Genomic DNA, 21,150 nt, shown 5'->3' on the forward strand with positions numbered 1-21,150 from the left:
TCTAATGTTCAGCTTTTCTCTCAAGATACTTACACTCTGACGGGTATTCACATTGACATTACACATCCAACGGAGCATACTGGCTTCATTCCTTGCGAGCTTACGTATGTCCTCAGCAGTTACAGCCCATGTTTCACTGCCATGTAGCATGGTTGTTCGTACGCATGCGTCATACAGTCTGCCTTTTACTCTGAGTGAGAGTCCCTTTGTCGCCAGCAGGGGTAAGAGCTCTCTAAACTTTGCCCAGGCTATTCTTATTCTAGCAGCTACACTTTCAGCGCACCCACCCCCACTACTAACTTGGTCGCCCAGATAGCGGAAGCTATCGACTACGTGTCCAAATATTTAAAAAATATGTATTTAACTTTAACCTGATTCATTAGACTGTGGCCATGCTGGAGCACTGCCTTGAAGAAGTTTTTTGTCAATTGATTTAACCCCAGTACATTTTTTTTTAACCTGGAACTTATTTTATCAATCAATTTTATACACACACACACACACACACACGACAGATTCCGTCTTAGTAGAAAACGCCTGCCCAAAGTGTCAAGCAGTAAGACTGAACCCAGAACCATATGGTTGGGAAACAAGCTTCTTACCACAGAGCCACGCCTGTGCTTAGCACATCGACCATTTATTATTGTATCGAGAATGAGTATTGGTGAGAGACAGGTGCACACACACATACTGCACTTTGCTTCAAAGGAATAAAAAAATATATCAGTGCAGGACATTGAAATAAAGAATTCTCATCTTCTAAATATCCAATCATTTTTTAACTTGGTTCAGAGAGATCTAATACCCAAAACCTCTCCATCACTTTCCTCCAGTAATTAATTTAATTAACAGCTAATTCCATTTAAATCGTTTTTATTTTCCAAACATTTCAGTTACAGTTATCTCCCTTGATTGTTTTCAGATTTTAAAACCCACTTCTGTGGAAGTTTTTCTCTATAAATTGCATGGATAATCTCAATTAATCGAAAGTTTTGCAACACGTTTCTGTGAGAACCTTCCCTTTGTGATTTGAGAAAAACATTTGGCAGGGCGAATAATCACAGGGAGCTAACTTCGTTTATTCATAAGATAAAGGCCCGAGGGCCGCTGACCAAGCAGATCTGGCAAAAAAGGCATTCCTGCCGTGATTATCTTAACGTTTTTGTTTTGGTTATATCATGCAATGACTTTTTTAAAACAATGGTGTGATCTGAGGGAGATTTGGCTACAATTTCTCACAGCTGAGTGCGGTTACCAAGTTGGAGACATTAGGTTATCTCCCTTGAACAAAACTTTTCCCATAAGGCTGGATGCCACGAGCTGGCAGAATCGTTAGCGCGTTGGACAAAGTGCCTAACAGCATTTCTTTCAGTTCTGTAGCCGAGTTCAACTTCGTCTTTCATCTCTTCAGGATCGATAAAATAAAGACCAGTTGAATACAGAGATCAATGCAATTGATTTACCCCTCTCCAGCCCTGTAAGGCTTCTCATCCAGATGTCCACTCCAATACAAAACCTACAGCTTGCTAGTCGCTATGGTTATCTTAGCCCACTGACCCACTGTGGTCAGAGCCCCAAGTCTAAAGAGTGGGGTCAGACGGCACAGACATAGTTTTGCTATAAAACTACTAAACACAGACAGGAAGCAAAATTCTGTTGCGATGGAGAACAGGTATTGGACGGAGCAAGTACTGGTCTGGACAAGTCAAGGCTGACCCAAGGCAGTCTGGAGTTGGCTTTACGATAGACACCACCATTGTCTCTTGGCTTGAGAGCCTACCCATCGGCCACTCTGACCACATTATGTCTCTACAGCTTCCTCACTGGACAACCAGTATACAACTACCGTTAGCATTTATGCTCGAGCCCTTCAGGCTGATCCAGCTACATAGGAATTGTTCAATAGTGAACTGAGATCCCTCCTCCAAAAGACCAGCAGTAGGGACAGGATCGTTACTGAGGGTGATTTCAAAGGTCAGCAAAAACAACACCATATTGCCAGGAGTACTTGGTCAACTTAACATTGGCAGCTCCAACAATGGTGAATGAATGCTGCTGGAGAATTCTGCATTAAGCATGGTCTCTTCATCACCAAAGCCCAGTTTCAGCAGGAGAAACAGTTGAAGAGATTCTGGAGAAAACCCTGGTCAAAACACTGGCACCTGCTGGACAACGTCCTGGTGTGGCAGACAGATACAGAGGATGTGCACCAGACCTGAGTGCACGTGCCTAGTGCAGACAGCTACAGACGACAGATCGGTTCGTGCAGAAGTCACTGTCCATCAAGCCTGTCAGGAAGAAGAAAGGTCATCTAACGAAGAAACTGCAAATCAACGGACTTGCACAACTGTAGGAAGAGTTTCAGTGAAGCTTGGACAGTAAGCTTTTGAATATCAAAGTAGCTGAAACAGACCCAGAGAAGCTCTGGCAAAACCTGAAGACTACAATAAAGGAACCAACGGCCAAAGGTGTGGGCTTCTTATCAAGAACACCCTGACCTTGTATTCTGTGTTATGAATGAATGATACTTGTAGCAAAGACAGCCAAAGAAAGAATATGAAGAGAACAGATGAGATCAGGTTCTTAGAATAATGTTGTGGTTGACAGACAAAATGCCCAAAGGATCAGGACACAGAGTCAGTGATATGTTGTGTGAGAGGACGGTCTAATACATCCCATGAGGACGATGATGATGATAGAAAAGGTGTTGGCATTCAAAATACGTAGATTAAGAGAAGTAAATTTTGTCGTGGTCTGTGGAGGGATTTCCAAGGGTCACTTACCAGTGTATTGCTTGATGAAGGAGAAATCAATTCAGGCAGCAGATTCTTCTCATCAGGAACATTCACCTTGCTGATGTCTATTGTCCTAAAAAAAGAAAGTAGGGACCAGTATAAGTAGGGATCAGAACAGAAACAGCTCTCTCCCTCTCTCTTTCTCTCTCACCACATATATATATATGTGTGTGTATCATCAGTACATATTGTAACATTTGATGGATATTTGTCCTCATCTTTTTTGTTGTTAACACAACGTTTCGGCTGATATACCCTCCAGCCTTCAACAGGTGTCTTGGGGAAATTTTGAACCTGGGTTCTCATTCCTAAGGTATTTTTCTATGTTATTATTATTATTATTATAATTATTATTATTATTATTCAGGGGATCATATTCTAATAATAATATCTAAAAATACCTTAGGAATGAGAACCCAGGTTCAAAATTTCCCCAAGACACCTGATGAAGGCTGGAGGGTATATCAGCTGAAACATCGTGTTAACAACAAACAAGATGAGGACAAATATCCGTCAAATGTAAATAAGGTAAATAATTCATCATCTCTTAAATATGGAACTATTAAATAATAATACTGATGATGATGGTGATGATGATGAATCAGTATTCGAGGTCTGTGCCAGCTGTGTTGGTAAAGAACCAGGAAAAGTTATTGATCTTAAAATGACCGAAAATGATGAGAAGAGAGGGGGAGAGAAAGAGAGGTAAAGTGGACGAGATGCTTTGAATAGAGGAAAGAGAGAGAAGGGTTGTTGGACGCCTACTGGCAGTAGTTGGAACAAGGAGAATGGTAAAGATGGCAGAAGAATGCAGAGGAATTCGGAAGCAATCTTGAAGCGAGAATACTTGCAAGTGAAGATCAGTGATAATACACACGATGAAGTTAGAATACGATCCCAGACAATTGGTGAGGCATCGGGGAAGGAATTATTTGTGCCTCAGAAAGAAAGAATTAATTAAGACCAATTAATAAAAAGCTATCTGTATTAATTACTTACTTTTGTTCCTCTTGCATTGAATTCAACTGCTCCAGCTTTCCCTTCTGTTCGTTTTCCACTTTGCTAATCATCTCCTTCACAATGGCAATATAGGCACTAAACTGCAATCAGAGCAAAACCAACAGACATCAGGGAACACATTTTCTTACTTGTACCAATACCAATATTCCTACTACTTCTACTTCTACTACTACTGTTACTACACCATCGACCAGATAAGTCATCATCTATTAATCCCTCAACTGTGAAGTGAGACTAGATGAGTGACTCGACAGTAACCACTCAACTGTGAAGTGAGACTAAATGAGTGACTTGACACAAAATCTAATAGATTGTTAACGTTCAATAAAACAATTGTTAACAGGTGTAAAATGATTGGGAAAAGAAGTTTTACAAATAAAGTTTACTTACCTGGTTCAGATTTAAATTATTTTCAATGCACAAAGGTACTAAGAATGGAATGATTTTTGTAGCCAGAATTTCTTTTGTAAATCCTAGTTTTGGATGGGAAAATGTTACCTTCAGGATTCCTGCATAGAAAAAATATTTGATTAGCCATTAGCTAGAATACAAACAAGAAACCTTTGAGAAAAAAAAAATTCTTCAATTAGCTTCATCACAATATCCATATGACCACTAACTTTCATGTTATTCCAATTATCTTCGGTCAGTGGGGGGGGGGGGGTGTTAGTAAATGATCACAGACTCAAATTTCAAATCAGAAACAAATTAAAAAGTAAATTCAGTTCTTTGAAAAATTGTTCCTCAAAGATGTTTACCTTAACCCTTTCATTACTGTATTTCTGTTGAGATGTTCTGTGTTTCTTTCAATTAATTTTAAATATAACAAAGAATTTAGTAAAATAACTTAGTTATTATCATTAAGCTAGTGTTAGGAATATAAATTGTGACTAAGGTTTGGTGGAAGATTTTAATTTAAAACTTATGAAAGCAAGACATTTGTACTCAGAGCCAGAGCCGGTTTCAACTGGGTTGGTAGTATAAGGGTTAACTATTTTCTGTTAAGTGGATGAGAGTGCATTTTCCTCCTGTATAGGATGATAACCTAACACAGGTAACTTTTCCCAGAAATATCAATTTCCCACAATTCAATCAACTGAGACATATACAAACTAAATTATCTTTACAAAAGACTACACAAAATGTTTGAAATAGATGTAAACATCACCATCACCATCATCATTATCATTTAATGTCCATTTTTCCATACTGGCAAGTCAGAAGACTGCAACAAGTTCCATTGTCTGCTTTCACATAGTCTCTCTGGCCAGATGTCCTTCCTAACACAATAAATTTCATTTGGTTACATTACCTTTTTACACCTCTTACAGACACAATCTTTTCTCTTTCATTTTTCATGACTTGAAGGAATCCGGGGCAGGAGTAAAACCCATGAAGACATGGGATGAGGCAATGACGAAAGACCGAGACCTCTGGAGGTATGCTGTGACTGCAAAGACCCAGCAAATAAAGTGAGATCACAGCTGTAACCCACACCAGTTTCACATAACCAGCCCCAGCCCACTCAAAAGTACCTTGGATCATAGGGCGACATGCCATGCTTGAGGAGACCTATTGAGTCAAGTACATCAAAATCAAATGGAAATTGTAGTTGTGATCCCCATGCTGGTGGCACATAAAAAGCACAATCCAAATGTGGTCGATGCCAGCACCGCTTGACTGGCTTTCGTACCGGTGACATGTAAAAAGCACCATCCGATCATGGTCATTGCCAGCCTCCTCTGGCTCCTGTACCAATGGCATGTAAAAAGCACCCACAACTCTCAGAGTGGTTGGCACTAGGAAGGGCATCCAGCTGTAGAAACTCTGCCAGATCAGATTGAGCGTGGCACAGCCTCTGGCTCACCAGTCCTCAGTCAAACCGTCCAACCCATGCCAGCATGGAAAACAGATCTTAAACAATGGCAGAAACGTTAGCACGCTGGGTGTAATGCTTAACAGTATTTCGTCTGCCGTTACGTTCTGAGTTCAAATTCCGCCAAGGTCAACTTTGCCTTTCATCCTTTTGGGGTCGATAAATTAAGTACCAGTTACGCACTGGGGTCGATGTAATTAACTTAATCCCTTTGTCTGTCCTTGTTTGTCCCCTCTATGTTTAGCCCCCTGTGGGCAATAAAGAAATAAGATGTTAAACGATGATGACGATGATGATGATATTCAAAGAGAGACCTACCTAAAATACTCATAAGCACTCCAGGTTCTCGAGACGGTATTTGAGGCAGCAACGGTATCACTTCATCCAACACACACCATTTATCCATGTATTCCAGAAGTTTACCAATACACACAAGACATCCAACTCGTACCTGAAAGATGAAAGCAATGACATGAAAGAGAGACGTGAGGCACAAAGTCAACGCAGTAAGAGTCACCAGAAGAAGAAACGAAATGCTGCTGTGGTTCTTAAACAATGCCATTATTTACAGGGATCAAATGTAAAGAACAGTTCTTGCCATCTATAAGCATCCCTAGGACTGGTCAGTGTCCAGTGCACGGACACTGTGAAGGAGGCTCAGCCCATTTTGCAAAGAATGGTCTGGACCATTTTGTGAATCTTTAATGCCAGTATAAGATCCATAATGTCCCTGCATTCCTCAGTCAGGAATCTTTACTGACACCAAGTAGCTTGCCTAAGCTTGTCTTTGAATCAAGCCAACAGGTTAGGAACACTTTTAAGAACTTTACTAAACCTAAAATTCTGCTCAGGAATTGCAGACATGCTTTCCATTTTATTTTCAGTTTTTTTTTGAAGTCCCATGGCAATGGGAAGATGGAAGCAGGTGCAGACCTAAAATGCTTGATGGGGTTGTCACCAACCTGTACGTAAGTGTCCTATTTTAATTTGAGATGCTCTTACTTGAGCAGACAGCAATCATCTTTAACGTACAGACAAACATGAATATTTCTTGGAAGAGTGAATCTTGGAGAAGATGATAAAGTTATAAATAATCACATCTAAATATTGGGTTGTAAAAAAAACCCCACTGGACAGAAAGAGTCCACAGCTTCAAAATAGAATTATTTCACATTCTTTCAACAGTTTATAAGTTATTATGACATCAACAATGTTTGTGTGTGTTTGTGCGCACACACACACACACACACACACACTTTGTAATTTTCATTTAAATTTCATGCAGAAAAAGCAGCAAACTAACAAAAACAGAATCTGAAAGAAAACAGATTAGAATTAAAGAGAAGATAAATTAGATATTCACCGAAAGGCTTGAGGTGGCTAAACACATTTTCTTGATCCTTGGTATAATACAATTTTTCAGGGACGTATATTCAATAAGACTAGCAAAAGTAGGTATGATATTGAGAACAAGTTCCTGTGGAAACAGAAATATTTTGGGGTTATTAAATTTTTAAAATATTTTTGCTGGAATCTTCTATCTTAGAAAAGATTGTTATAAACCAGTCATAGGCAACCTGCAGCCAACAAGAATTATATATATAACTAGGTGGCCCCATGCCATCAAAAATGATGGCTAATTGTAGTAGATGCCCTTCCTAACGTCAACCACTCCAAGAGTGTAGTGGGTGCTTTTTGTGTACCACCGGCATGGGAGCCAGTCAGGTAGCACTGGCATGGGCCATATTTAGATGGTGCTTTTTACATGCCACCGGCATGGGGAGCCAGTCAGGTGACTCTGGCAACAACCCACACATGAATGGTGCTTATTGCGTGCCACCAGCACTGGTATCGGCCACAACTACAATTTCCATTTGATTGTGATTTTATTTACTTGATTCAATAGGTCTCCTCAAGCATAGCATGTCACCCAACAGAGAAATAGAGAGGCAGAAATAGGTGCCTTGCTATAGAGGAGGTACATGGTGAGAGAGAGGGGGGGGGGGAGAGTATGAGAGAGGTACAAGAAAGAGGCCAGAAACGAGTGTGCTAATGTAAAGGAGATACTTGGTTACCTGGTCAGAGGGAAAAGTAAGAGAAGGGGAGTGATGAAGAATGAGGTTAGAAACAGGTGTGCTGCTGTAGAGGAGATGCATGGCTACCCAACCAGAGGGACTAATAAACATGTATCTATTATGAGATGCAAGATAACTTTACAGGTGCTTTTTGTGTCCCTGTGCTGGTGTCTCATAAAAAAGTTAGTGCCATGTAAAAGGTATCCAGCCATAGAAACCATGTTAAAACGGACAAATGGAGCCATCACCTGTCAAAACCATCGAACCCATACCAGCAGGGAAAATGGACATTACAGCATCATCATCATCATCATGGTGATGGTGGTGGTGCAGGTGGCAACCAATTTAAGTAAATTCCTCATCATCTCAGCTGGTTTGTAAAACACTTATTTCACAACCAAAAATTTTAATTAATATATTCATACATGTTAGGGTAATTGCTATTTAATTGCTACACTTTCAAAGAATCCTGTACATTGAACCAATATCTGACAATACATAGGATTCTTTGAAATATTTCCCTAACTGTCACTAACGTTCGTTGTCACGCTTCATGCAATGTGTGGATTGCAACGATTTGTAAAATTTTCAAAAAAGAATTTACCTGAATTTGGGGATCATTAGATTCTAAAGCATGGTAAACCATGGGTAAAACATGATTCTTGATGTCTGAAGAACTTGTTTTACTGAGAAGTAAAGTCATATTCTGCAGGAATATCAGGAGGATCTGAAGAAACAAACAAACAAACAACAGATTTATTATTCGACTTTCATAACAGACAAAATAATACAAAAAAATGCAATTAAATTAAAAAAAAAAAACAAGGAATGACTGTGTGGTAAGAAGTTTGCTTCCCAACCACATGGTTCTGGGTTTTCCTAAATCATTTGGTATAAATCAAATTGATTATGCCTATTTCTTAGTATTTTGAACTGTTAGAATTATTTTCACAATTTATCCAGAACAAACCCTTAAACAAGTAAATAGTATTTTCCTAAACAATAGATCCACTTATTTCAGTTAGTGACTTATTCACGAATATACCAACACTAACTCCGCTGAGGGTAATATTCTCTGCAAATGCACAAATGCCCTATTCAGAGTTATTTTGTTTGAATTGTTATCATCTCATATCTGATTTGCCTGTTATTACGTAACATGCTTCACGATTTTAGTATACATACCTTATTATGATTTCCTCCTATGTTCTACATACTCTGGGAACACATTAGAGCCCTTTTCGGGGCTACTTTATTTGAATTCTTACTATCAGGTAACTAATTTCATGTTATTATGTAATTGTCTTCACAATTTGGGTATTCATAACTTATTGTCAACCGTTCCACCCATGCCAGTATGGAAGGTGGATGCTAAATGATGATGATGATGATGATGACACACACATATATATATATGACATCTACCAAATCCACTCACAAGGCTTTGGTTGACCCTAGGCTATAGTAGAAGACACTTGCCCAAGGTGTTGAGCAGTGGGACTGAACCTGGAACCATGTGGTTGGTAAGCAAGCTTCTTACCACACATTCTCAGGGAGATCCAGAGCAACACAGAATGTGACAAGGCTGGCCCCCTTTGAATTACAGGTACAACTCATTTTTGCCAGCTGAGTAGACTAGAGGAATAAGAAATAAAGGGTCTTGCTCAAGGAGACAACATGCTGCCAGGAATTGAACTCTCAACCTTATGATTTAAGCCAAATACCTTCAAATTCAAAAGGCCCTGTTATAATGAAAGTATAGTGCAGTGGTTCTCAAACTTTTTATTTAAATGAGTTTTCCCATGCACCTCTGGCACAGGCGTGGCTGTGTGGTAAGTAGCTTGCTTCTCAACCACATGGTTCTGGGTTCAGTCCAGTTTAGTAAAAATACCCACTAAACTCACAGAGTGGTTGGCGTTAGGAAGGGCATCCAGCTGTAGAAACACTGCCAGATCAGATTGGAGCCTGGTGCAGCCTCTTGGCTTCCCAGACCCCAGTCGAACCATCCAACCCATGCCAGCATGGAAAGCGGACGTTAAACGATGATGATGATGAACACTTCTCCCAAGTTAAATAATAGATACAGAATGTTATTTGGTACAAATGTTACTTGCATCACTAAAAACCATTTTTACTGAGGCTGCCAGCCATCTGCAACACCAGCGACTGATCAGTCACTGTCTTTTGATACATCAGTAGAAGCAAAGTTTGATAAGGATGTAGTGACAGTGGGTGCTTACTGATGATGACGTGCAAACATGCAGAAATCACGTGATCTAGCAGTTCCATTATTAGTGCTGGACATTCTTCATCTGCTATTGATACCTCTGTGCTTTTTAGCATTCGACAGCTGTAAGTAATGCTTTCTCAAGATGAATTCCTCAATATTACGGAATTCTTGTCTTTTATATAAAACAGCAAAAAAAGTCACAGATGAGAATTTGTTTTCGCTGAGATAAATTCAGAAAAATGATAGAACTCAATAAAAAAAAAACTTACTTGAACAGGCTTCTGGAGTTTAAACATTGGAATAATTTCAGGAAAGATAAGTGTCACATATTCCCTTTCTGTTGATTGCTCTGCGATATAAAGAATGCTTGGAAGTACAAATGGTATCATGTCAGGGTTGACCGATTCACTGAACAATGGCGGCAAGATGCGTTGCTGATTAACTCGCTGGAATAAAGGGTAAGTCGGTCAATCATGGAATTAAAAGAAAATGGGAAAAAAACAAGTGAAAGATAAAATACAAGGATAATACAGATTGGCAATGGTGGACACGGTTAATCGAAAAGTTAACTTTGTTAATCGGTTAACTTTGATGACCATGAATCAGTTAAATGTTTAAAAACATAGCAGAAGTTATCGACAAACCGTTAATTTTTATTATAGACAAAAAACAAAAGAAAAATCCGTTTTTGCTCTCAATCCACCTAAAACACCTTTAAAAAGTGCTAAAACTGTAAAATCCGTTAACTTCAATTGAATTGAAGTTAACGGAAGTTAACAGAAGTTAATTAGTCCGATAATGATTTCCAAAGTTAACTTGGAAGTTAAATCATTAACGAAAATGTTAACTTCGTTAATTAATGATTAACAAATTAACAGTTTGGTGCCCAGGCTTGCAAATTAGCCATTCCATGCCCACCACCTAAAAGGAATGAATATCTTCTGCATTCATGTTTACTTTCTAATTTATGATAATTTATGACTAATTGACACTTCCAGTCAAACTGAAATAATTTCATATTCCAAGATGAAGTCTCATAAATAAGAACTCAGATCTCATCCACAAAGCCACTTTGAAACAGAGTCTTCCAATAATGTGAAGAATTCTCCCTTGGAGCCACCAACATTTCAACTAAATTTCATGGGAAGTCAAAACAAAACAAAGAATATGAAGAAGACAAAGAGAAATTTACCTTTGGTAACTTAGCAATTATTTTTGGCAAACCTTTGAAGAATTTAGATTTCTGTAAGTTATCTCTTTGAAATAATGTGTCTAAGTACTGTAGAGTCATAGATCCAACATCCTCAAAAAATGGAATCTGCAAAAGAAAGAAATATGCCAAAGATTTTTAGAAAACAATATACTACATCAAGATGGTAGAAACATTTAGCAACAGTTTTCTATATATGAAGTAATAATTAAATAAAATTAATATTGACAATAATTTCTTACAACATATTAATAATTAAATCTTGTGTCTTGGGAAGGTCATTATGCCAATAATAATAACACACATGCAGTGGTTCAATATCATTGCTTTATCATTAAAAGAAGTCATGGTGAACCAGTGCATGTGGTATTATTGGTGCAATGATCCTCCCAAGACACAACAAGATTTGTTTTAACAAATAAATTCACATTTTGAATCTTGCAAATACAAAAACAACATATAGTAATTAGATGTTATTAAACATTTTAAAGACAATTTTTTGTCTTTTTAATAAGGTTGTCAATGTTCAAGTTTTTGCTAATTTTACTACAACAATCACACACTCTTTCTCTAACAAACACTTCACTGGCTTCTCATTTTTTCTCCTTATATAATAATAGCTTGTTACGTTTAGATGACAACTGACAATTCTATGGCCAATTTTCTGAAATAAACATCCGTACAAGGATCTCAAACACTAGAAATCCACAGAGTAGTCTTGACTATAACAATATATATATATATATATATATATATATATATATATATATAAAATGTGCAGTGGGTGCTTTTTACATGCCACCGACACAAGGACCAGTCAGGGGGTACTGGCATCGACCACGCTTGAATGGTGCTTATTATGTGCCACCAGCACAGGAGCCTGTCAGGTGGCACTGACAATGATCACGTTCTTGTGCGGGTGACACATAAAATACACCATTTTGAGCGTGGCCGTTGCCAGTACCGCTTGACTGGCCTTCGTGCGGGTGACACGTAAAAGCACCCACTACACTCTCTGAGTGGTTGGCGTTAGGAAGGGCATCCAGCTGTAGAAACTCTGCCAAATCAGACTGGAGCCTGGTGTAGCCATCTGGTTTCACCAGTCCTCAGTCAAATCGTCCAACCCATGCTAGCATGGAAAGCGGATGTTAAACGATGATGATATACACATATATGTATATATTTTGCTGGTAGCTTACTGGTGTAAGTTCGTGATTATGAAAATAATACTTGTATATGGTGTGTTATGTGAATTTATGGAAAGGAATCCCATAAAACTCAATGAATTTGTTAAAAATGGAGAAGAGAAGATGTTAAAATGTAAGAGGGTATTAATTCTTGCAGACGATCGTTTCAAACAGCGATATAAAAAATTATGTAAATTCAAGGTTGAATAGAAATAATTAAATTAATTAAATTAAATTAATTATATATCACTGTTCTCTTCAGTGCAAGAAGTATAAACAAAATTTTCACCAAGAACTTGATAAAGGAACTAGCAGAATAGAATTTCGGAGATTCATATTAATCCTTATGAGAAAGAAAGAAGAGATGTGAGTCCAGTTAAGTATAAACTAAAACTAAGGCTCTAACGATTATTTGAAAATATAAGTGAGAAAGGATTTTGAGACGTTCCCTCTATGACTCAGGAGATTAGTAATTCTAACGCCAAGTAAGTTGTGTAGGTAAAAGGTTTGTAGTAACGCCTTACTAGCAGACGACTTTTCCGGTAAGCTTATCCACGCATGCGCAGGGACTAGTTCCGGAAGGAACACGAGAAGAGTCTCATGCGCATGCGTGGTCATTAGAGATCCAAGTTTGGCGCCCTTATTCAGTCTCTTTCTCGGCTGGCCAGCCATGAGCATGGACGTGTCAAGCTGTCTGTCTCCAACATTCCAACTCTGGAGACAGCTCTTTCCAACATTCCAACTCTGGAGCTAGACAAATAACCACTCAACATCAATGACGGCATCTCAGCAACCAAAGGGCAAAGTGCTGCCTATTTCCTCTGTAAATAAATATTGTTGTGTTGATGGTTCAGAATCTGCGTTCCGTTGTTTCTTCAGAATTTAATGTACGGAAGCGGGTGTACACCTAATGGTGTATAACCACTTTCCTACAGGTTGTATAGAAATGTCCAAAGGAAAGGAATGGCTATGTTTAAATTAAGAGATGACTTGACACTTAGAAACAATACTAAGTGTGGTGTATAATTAAAAAACAAAATTTTTATACATGAGAATGAAGTTAATCTAGAGGAGATCGTGTATAAAGGGCCGTTGGATTGTTAACGTAAACAAGTATTAATGGGGTAGAAATACTTGAAGAGAGAATAAGCTGCGAAAAATGGTTTTGTGTTTGTAAAAGAACTAATATTCGTTTGTATGTATTAAATACAAGATAGAAAAATAAGTAAAAACGGGAAAATAGTTGTTAATATTACAATTTAGATAGTAAATATTTGCTGTGGCTATAAAGATGAAAAAAGAACATTCAGAGGTTTATTATTGTAAGTTGGGATATGAAAAATAACAATTTGGGGGAGATAATTGAGCTGGGAATGAAAAATTGAAAAATAGAGGGTTTAGATTATATGTATCGATATGTAAGGTAATAATATTCACTATGTTTAAGTATAAATAAAAGTATGAGTTAAGGAGCTAGCTTAGCATAATGTGACAGGGATATATAGTGGTATTATGTTAAGAATTAATATTCAAGTAATAAAAGAGTATTATGTATTATGAATATAAGAGAAATTGACGAGTAGGGGGTGCAAATAAGTATACCAAATAATCTATATATAATGTCATATAAAAATCTTATAAAGGGAAAAATTGTTAGTATATATACTTATACGTGAGTAGAGGCATATCTGCACATTAGTATACATTGATGTAGGAATTCTAGTTGTTTTTTGATTAGGGAATACATAAAAGAAAGAACACTGGACAAGAATACATATACTCATCATACCAGTGCAAAGAGAGAGAAAAAAATTAATTAATCTAATTATTTCTATTCAATCATGAATTTGCTTGATTTTTATATTTGCATGATTTTTATACCAGGCTTAAAAAATAAATGGTCGATTCATTTAACTAAAAATTCTTGAAGGCATTGCCCCAGCATGGCCACAGTCTAATGACTGAAACAATTAATAGAGAAAGGAAAGAAAGCTTACCTTTGTTAGTTGGTTTGCATCCGGCCTCACTGATGGCTCTGTGTTCAACAGCAGCTTCACATGCTCCCGGACCTCCTCAGATAAACATCCCAGCCGCGAAGGGGTTAGATGTCGCAACTAGAAAATACATTCAGAAACCAATACAATCTCAAACTTAAGAATATTAATTTCTCTAACGAAGATGTTACTTAATTAAAACAGAAGAAAACTTAGTTTGAGGAAAATAGTGACAACTCCCACTTTTTTTTTTTTTTTATTCTTTTACAAATTTCAGTCATGTGAGAGTCATGTGACCTTGGTGGGACCCCAGCTTCTAGGATTGACTAAATTCCTTTAGCCCTTTACTGTTCAAATTTATTTAGTCGATGCTTTGAATTGATCCTGCATTAACTTGTAGCTTCAATATTTCAATGATGTGATTGTTTATTTTTACAATGACATTGTAGAGTAGGTGTGAGAGACTGGATCTGGCCAGTTTGAACAAGAATATTTAGGATATGACTGGTTGAAATACCCAAGGTTTAATCATGTTATGCCTGGATGTGTACAGAGCACCAGATGGAATCCAACATGGTAGCCTTTATTTCTAAAGTAATAAACTTTATTATCTTTCGTTTAAGGCAGTGAACTTGCAGACTCATTAAGCCTTTAGCATTCATATCACTGTCAAATGTAATGTTTATTTATTACCTCCACCGGCAGAGGTGTTGTTTTCAGTCACGTTTGTTTATTTGTAGACAAGATATCTCAAGAACTGCTGGATGGATTCAGATGAAGCTTTCAGGGATGTTTGGCCTCATAACTGGCATGAACTGATTAGATTTTGGGATCAATCCGCTACCAGACTAGGATTCTAGATTATTTTTCCTGTTTTTTTACTTAATTTTTGAGAGCAGTCGGGTTCATTTTTAGTATTCTTGTTTGTGAGAGCAGCCAAGTTTATTTCAGATATTCTCATTTTAAAAATCATCTCTTGGCTAATCATTGAGAGGACGTTAGTGTTGCCTTGGTGAAGTTTTGTGCTCTTTGAGTGCTCTTGTTTTGTTAATGTTTTGAATTGATCATACATTAGTTTGTAGCCTTGAGATTTCAATGATGTGATTGTATATTCTTTTAGACTAACATTGTAAGGTAGGTGTGAGAGGCTGGATCTGGCCAGTTTGAACATAGAACAAGGCAGAATATTTTGGCTGGATATGGCTGGCCTAAATGCTAAAAGATTAATCTCACTCAATTACTTTATTAAACTCAGTGGGAGGTGGGATCCAAACAATGAAGAGGGATGTAATCAACTACCACAAGGTATTTTAATGCTTTACTGATTCTGTCGTTCAGTAGTCACCTGAAATATTCATCCGGAAAAATCATCAAATAAAAGCCATAACATACTGGTGCCACATAAAAGGCACCTGGCACACTTTGTAAAGTGGTTGGCATTAGGAAGGACATCCAGCTGTAGAAACCTTACCAAAACAGACAAATGGAGCCTAGAGCAGCTCTCTGGCTTGCCAGCTCCTGTCAAACCATCCAACCGATGATGATGATGATGATGATGATGATGATGATGATGATGATGATGATGATGATGATGATGAAGCAGCTAAGTTCGTAGACTGAGAAAACAAGTGAGTTTTGATATATTGAGCAAGGCCATAATTGGCTGGGAAAAAAATACCCTTGCCTCCAACCAAATTCCCTTTCACAGCATCATAGAATGAATATGAAGAAGTAATACCAAGAGTAGTAGTTGGTTCAAAACTTCATCAGATCAAGAATGGTTGGACCAACAATTATAAGGGTGGGTTGGCAAGTTCATTGGCTGACTACAAAGGAGTGATGCTACAGTTGGAAGTCATTAATTTCAATTCTTCTTATTAATGACTGTATTGTTTCTTTCCAGGTAAACTGACACCCGACTTGGCTGGATTCGTCATCCACGGCAGCAGCAGCAGTAGTAGTAGTAGTAGTAAAAAAAGCCAGAGAGAGGAATGTCTTTTTCTATCACTAGTATGCCAATGGCCTCATCTCATTGCAGCTGGTTGGTCACAAACCCACTCCATTCAAGTACTGACAATTCCCTCCTCCTCCTCCTCCTTACATCTCCCAGTATAGTCTCCCACTTCCACCCCACACTGACCACTAGAACCAACTCTTTCTTTCCATCATGTCAGCCCTTTGGAATTCCCTTTCCTGCAGTTGTCAACTTCAGTTTCACTGGTCTCAGAGGACCAAGGAAAATGAAGGGCTCAGTCCCTAACCCCTAAACCAAACTATTAACACAAAAGAAAAAAAAACAAAAAAAATCACTCAGTTAATTTCAAAATTAATTGAAAGAAGTATTTAGTGTTCTGGGTTTCAGTCCCACTGCGTGGCACCTTGGGCAAGTGTCTTCTATTATACCCTCGGGCCAACTAAAGCCTTGTGAGTGGATTTGGTCGAAGGAAATTTAAAGAAGCCCATCATGTGTGTGTGTGTGTGTGTATGTATCTATGTTTGTCCCCCCACCACTATCCGATGCTGGTGTGGTTACGTCCCCGTAAATTAGCAGTTCAGCAAAAAGAGACCGATAGAATAAGTACTAGGCTTACAAAGAATAAGTCCTGTGGTCAATTTGCTCAACTAAAGGCAGTGCTCCAGCATGGCCGCAGTCAAATGACTGAAACAAGTAAAAGAGTAAAAGAGAGTGTATCTTGTTGGAAATAAACTTTCGGTGCAAGGCCGGCAGTTTCAGTGGAGAGGCGGGGGGGGGGGGCTAAGTTTATTACATCTACCCCAGTATTCAACTGGTATCTAGTTTATCACCTGCAAAAGGATGAAAGGCAAAGTCAATCTCGGCAGAATTTGAGCAAATGATTTTACCTGCTCAGCACCTTATCTTGTTGGAAATATTGATTAACATTAGTTAACGAGGATCTTATATGTATTAATGTCGTTTATATCAAATTACTTGTGTTGCTGAATACAACACAGACAGATTTTGACAGAGACTGAAACAAATTTAATTTAGTCCACAAAATGTTACACAAGTTAAACCAACAGGAAAAAGAGAAAAAAACTCTACAACAAAAAACACAATCATCATCATCATCATCGTCGTCATCTGATGTCAGCAATATTTGTTAATAAAGTTCTAAAGAAGACAGAAGCAGCTGGTAATGATTTTGGATCAATTAAACATCCTGGCCTTGTATAAATCAATAAGTGACAGATGTTTCTAGCTTTTTTTTGGGGGGGGGGGGGTACTGTTTAGATAAAAACAACAGCTTTATAGCAAAAGCAAACCTTCTAAACACACAGAACTTCGAGATCGGTGGTTGTTAACCTTCTTAATATCCAAGGGAAGACCCACCAAGAGCTGCTGGAAGGATGCTTGAGGGTCACACGAGGCCCTGGGAACCACGGTTGAGAATTGCTGCTTTATTTAGTTACTCAACCTGCTAGAAATAGCAGCCAAAAGCACGTTCCACTGTAGTTTGAAAAATGAAGAGTATATTGAAAAATGTGGTGTGAGAAACTCTATCAGAAAAAGAGAGGAAGGCTGCAGCTGGAATAGGTTTAGTCAGAAGCTTGTTACATCAGAGTTAAACAATAACAACACCACTGGAGTATGTTGCTGCTTTCACCGTTTGTCGGTAAATTCCTGGATCCCCCTGGGTGACCTGTTCAGCAGAGTGCCAGTGAGTCACAATCTTCACGAGAAAGCTCCTCCTCTGCCGTGACCATGTGGTTGACCAGCACAAGCCATTAGCCTAGCCAGACCCTCAGTGAAGGAGACATGGCAATCAGGGTCAAAGTCAGAAAACCAAGCAACATGGCCACACAGCCTGAGCTGACACTCCTGAATCATACAAGTAACAGGATGCATCCCAGTTTCTGAGTAGAGTTGTTGGCTGGATAAAAAATCTGACCAAAGGTAACCCATAGCAATAACAACAGAGCCACATAAATGTAATCAGTTGTCTTTTGGTTCTGCTGACCAATGACTTTTCTAAATCAACGAAGGACCAGAGGTTTCCTACATTATTTACATCTGATGGACATTTGTCCTCATCTTGTTTGTTGTTAACACAACATTTCAGCTGATATACCCTCCAGCCTTCATCAGGTGTATTGGGGAAATTTCAAACCTGGGTTCTTATTCCTAAGGTATTTTTCAATGTTGTTGTTGTTATTATTATTATTATTATTATTATTCAGATCACTGCTTGGAATCAAACTAGGAATGCTGGGGTTAGTAGCCTGCACTCTTAACCACTACCCCATATGCCTGTAAATTTGCTTGTAAGGTTGAACAACTCAGCACAGCAATAGAATTGTTTTGAGTAATTCCATTCAGCCTCTGGTTGATGTTTAAAACATTCCAAATGATCTAAGTTTATTCTCATTTATAATGTTGCTTTATAGAACTGCAGAGGTTTCCTGCTTGCAATCTCTGCCAACAAAGGAAATCTCTGCAATCAAGAGTGAAAATGTCAAGAGTGACAATGCTACGTTCATAGACAAAGTTGGCAACACAGAGAACAACAATCAACAGACACAAACAAACGCCCTTCTCACATTGTACAGAAATATGATATTATAGTTAGGCTGTTGGGACTACGGTAGCAGAGTTGGGGTGTGACGTATAAAGAAATGACTTACTGGTAGAGCAGTGCAGTGAAATAGCTAATTAAGGACAAATGGCTAATTAAGGACAAATAGCTAGTTTGAACCTCTTGAAAGTGAATATAATAAAGCAACATTATAAATGAGAATAAACTTAGATTATTTGGAATGTTTTAGGCATCAACCAGAGGCTGAATGGAGTTACTCAAAACAATTCTATTGTTGTGCTGAGTTGTTCAACCTTAAAAACAAAATCATTTCTTGGTGTTAAAGGAAAACAGGGAATCTTTCAAGAAACGGTTTCATTATTGAACATTTAATCATTAACCTCAGTAAACTTAGGTTTCTGGCACAACTTTCAATAATGGTTCCATACTAAGATTCTATGGGCTCTAATATAGATTAAAATAAATCATCACCATCATTTAATATGTTTTTCCCTACTGGTATGGGTCGGATAGTTTAACCCTTTCGTTACCAACTTGGCTGAAACCGACTCTGGCTCTGTTATACAAATGTCTTGTTTTCATAAGTTTTGGATTAAAATCTTCCACCAAACCTTAGTCTCAGTTTATGTTCCTAACACTAGCTGAATGATAACCAAGTTATTTTACTAAATTCTTTGTTATATTTAAAATAACTGAAAGAAACACAGAGTATCTCAACAGAAATACAGTAATAAGGGGTTAACAGGAGATGGTAAGGCCAGGAGCCACAGCAGGTACCACTGTCTGTTTTGGCCTGGTTTCTACAGTTAGATGCCCTTTCTAACACCAACCACTTTACAGAGTGTATTGGGTGCTTTTTATGTGGCACCATCACCAGAGTTTTTTTGTGTGACACCAACAGCTATGCTTTTTATATGGTATCAGCAATGGTGCTTTTTACATGACACCAGCACCAATGCCTTTCATGTAGCAGGCTATGGATTGGATAAGACTTGTTGAAGCCAGACAACAGCCAGATGCTTTTCCTAATGTCAATCTTAACTTGCTTCCAAGTAAAGCATTTTGTTGTACATTTTTGCACATCAAACCACCAAACTGCCGACTTTTTGTTTATACAAGACATATACAATGTCACTGCCGTCAACATGAGGACACATACACACAAATACATGAATGCACATAAGCACACACACACACACACTCATCTGTTCAGTTTCCATTTACTAAACTACGTGCAGAAGGCATTTGTCATCCCAGGGCTACAATGGAAGACACTTGCCCCGAGATACCAGACAATGGAATCAAACCCAAAACTTCATGAATGTAAAACCAACATCTTCACCAGACACTTGGCCCCTTTCTCAAAAGTGTCCTTTCAGTCCTTGTTCAGATGTTGATCACTGCAGCAGTGAAAGAAACCAAAGGACTAAGGAGGACGTGAGACAAAGTACTGAAGGATGACTTCAGGACACTAAATCTTTCAGATGAGATGACAAATGATCAAGATGCCTGGCGCCTTGCTGTACTGGAGATCCACAGAAGAGGCTGCTCCTCCTGGTGAGGAAGATAGGCCTGTACCGGTGCTGTGTGAAAAGCATGCAGTACACTCTGTAAAGTGGTTGACTCTAAGAAGGGCATCCAGCCATATAGAAACCATGCTGGCAGAAACGTTAGCATGCAGGGTGAAATGCTTAGCGGTATTTTGTCTGCCGTTATGTTCAGAGTTCAAATTCTGCCAAGGTCGACTTTGCCTTTCATCCTTTCAGGGTCGATAAATTAAGCACCAGTTACGCACTGGGGTCGATGTAATCAACTTAATCCCTTTGTCTGTCCTTGTTTGTCTCCTCTATGTTTAGTCCCTTGTAGGCAATAAAGAAATTTTTTTTTTTAAATAAAAAAATAAAAAATAAGAAACCATGCAAAATCAGACTGGAGCCTGCTTGCCAGCCCTGGTCAAACTGTCCAACCCATGCCAGCATGGAAAACGGACGTTAAACGATGATGATGATAATGGAAACCCATTAAGAAAAGGAAATACACTAAATAGATGAGAAATTTAATCATTTGCATAATCTTTGAAGAGAAATTATGGATGCAGACAATGAAAGAGTGAAATAAGCGTTGGGCAGATGGAAGGCATCTCTCTATGGTTTTGTGTTCTCTAAAACAATTACTTTGAATATTATTAACAAGAGATCAAATAGGAA

At 38.2% G+C, this 21,150-nt stretch overlaps 1 protein-coding gene across 2 annotated transcripts in view; it reads right to left on the bottom strand.

Moving 5' to 3' along the window:
• Positions 1 to 21,150, bottom strand: part of LOC106867821 (SCY1-like protein 2) — a 50,951-nt gene that overhangs the window by 13,683 nt on the left and 16,118 nt on the right. For both annotated transcript variants that reach the window (XM_014912844.2, XM_014912843.2), the window contains exons 7-15: positions 14,391 to 14,507; positions 11,189 to 11,314; positions 10,266 to 10,442; positions 8,371 to 8,493; positions 7,055 to 7,168; positions 6,010 to 6,142; positions 4,206 to 4,324; positions 3,795 to 3,895; positions 2,784 to 2,868 (exon numbers count right to left, since the gene is read on the bottom strand). In XM_014912844.2, coding sequence (XP_014768330.1) covers positions 2,784 to 2,868; positions 3,795 to 3,895; positions 4,206 to 4,324; positions 6,010 to 6,142; positions 7,055 to 7,168; positions 8,371 to 8,493; positions 10,266 to 10,442; positions 11,189 to 11,314; positions 14,391 to 14,507 — 1,095 coding nt within the window. The remainder of the gene's footprint in view (positions 1 to 2,783; positions 2,869 to 3,794; positions 3,896 to 4,205; positions 4,325 to 6,009; positions 6,143 to 7,054; positions 7,169 to 8,370; positions 8,494 to 10,265; positions 10,443 to 11,188; positions 11,315 to 14,390; positions 14,508 to 21,150) is intronic.

Source organism: Octopus bimaculoides, chromosome 5 (assembly GCF_001194135.2).
Source record: "Octopus bimaculoides isolate UCB-OBI-ISO-001 chromosome 5, ASM119413v2, whole genome shotgun sequence".
Taxonomy (NCBI): domain Eukaryota; kingdom Metazoa; phylum Mollusca; class Cephalopoda; order Octopoda; family Octopodidae; genus Octopus; species Octopus bimaculoides.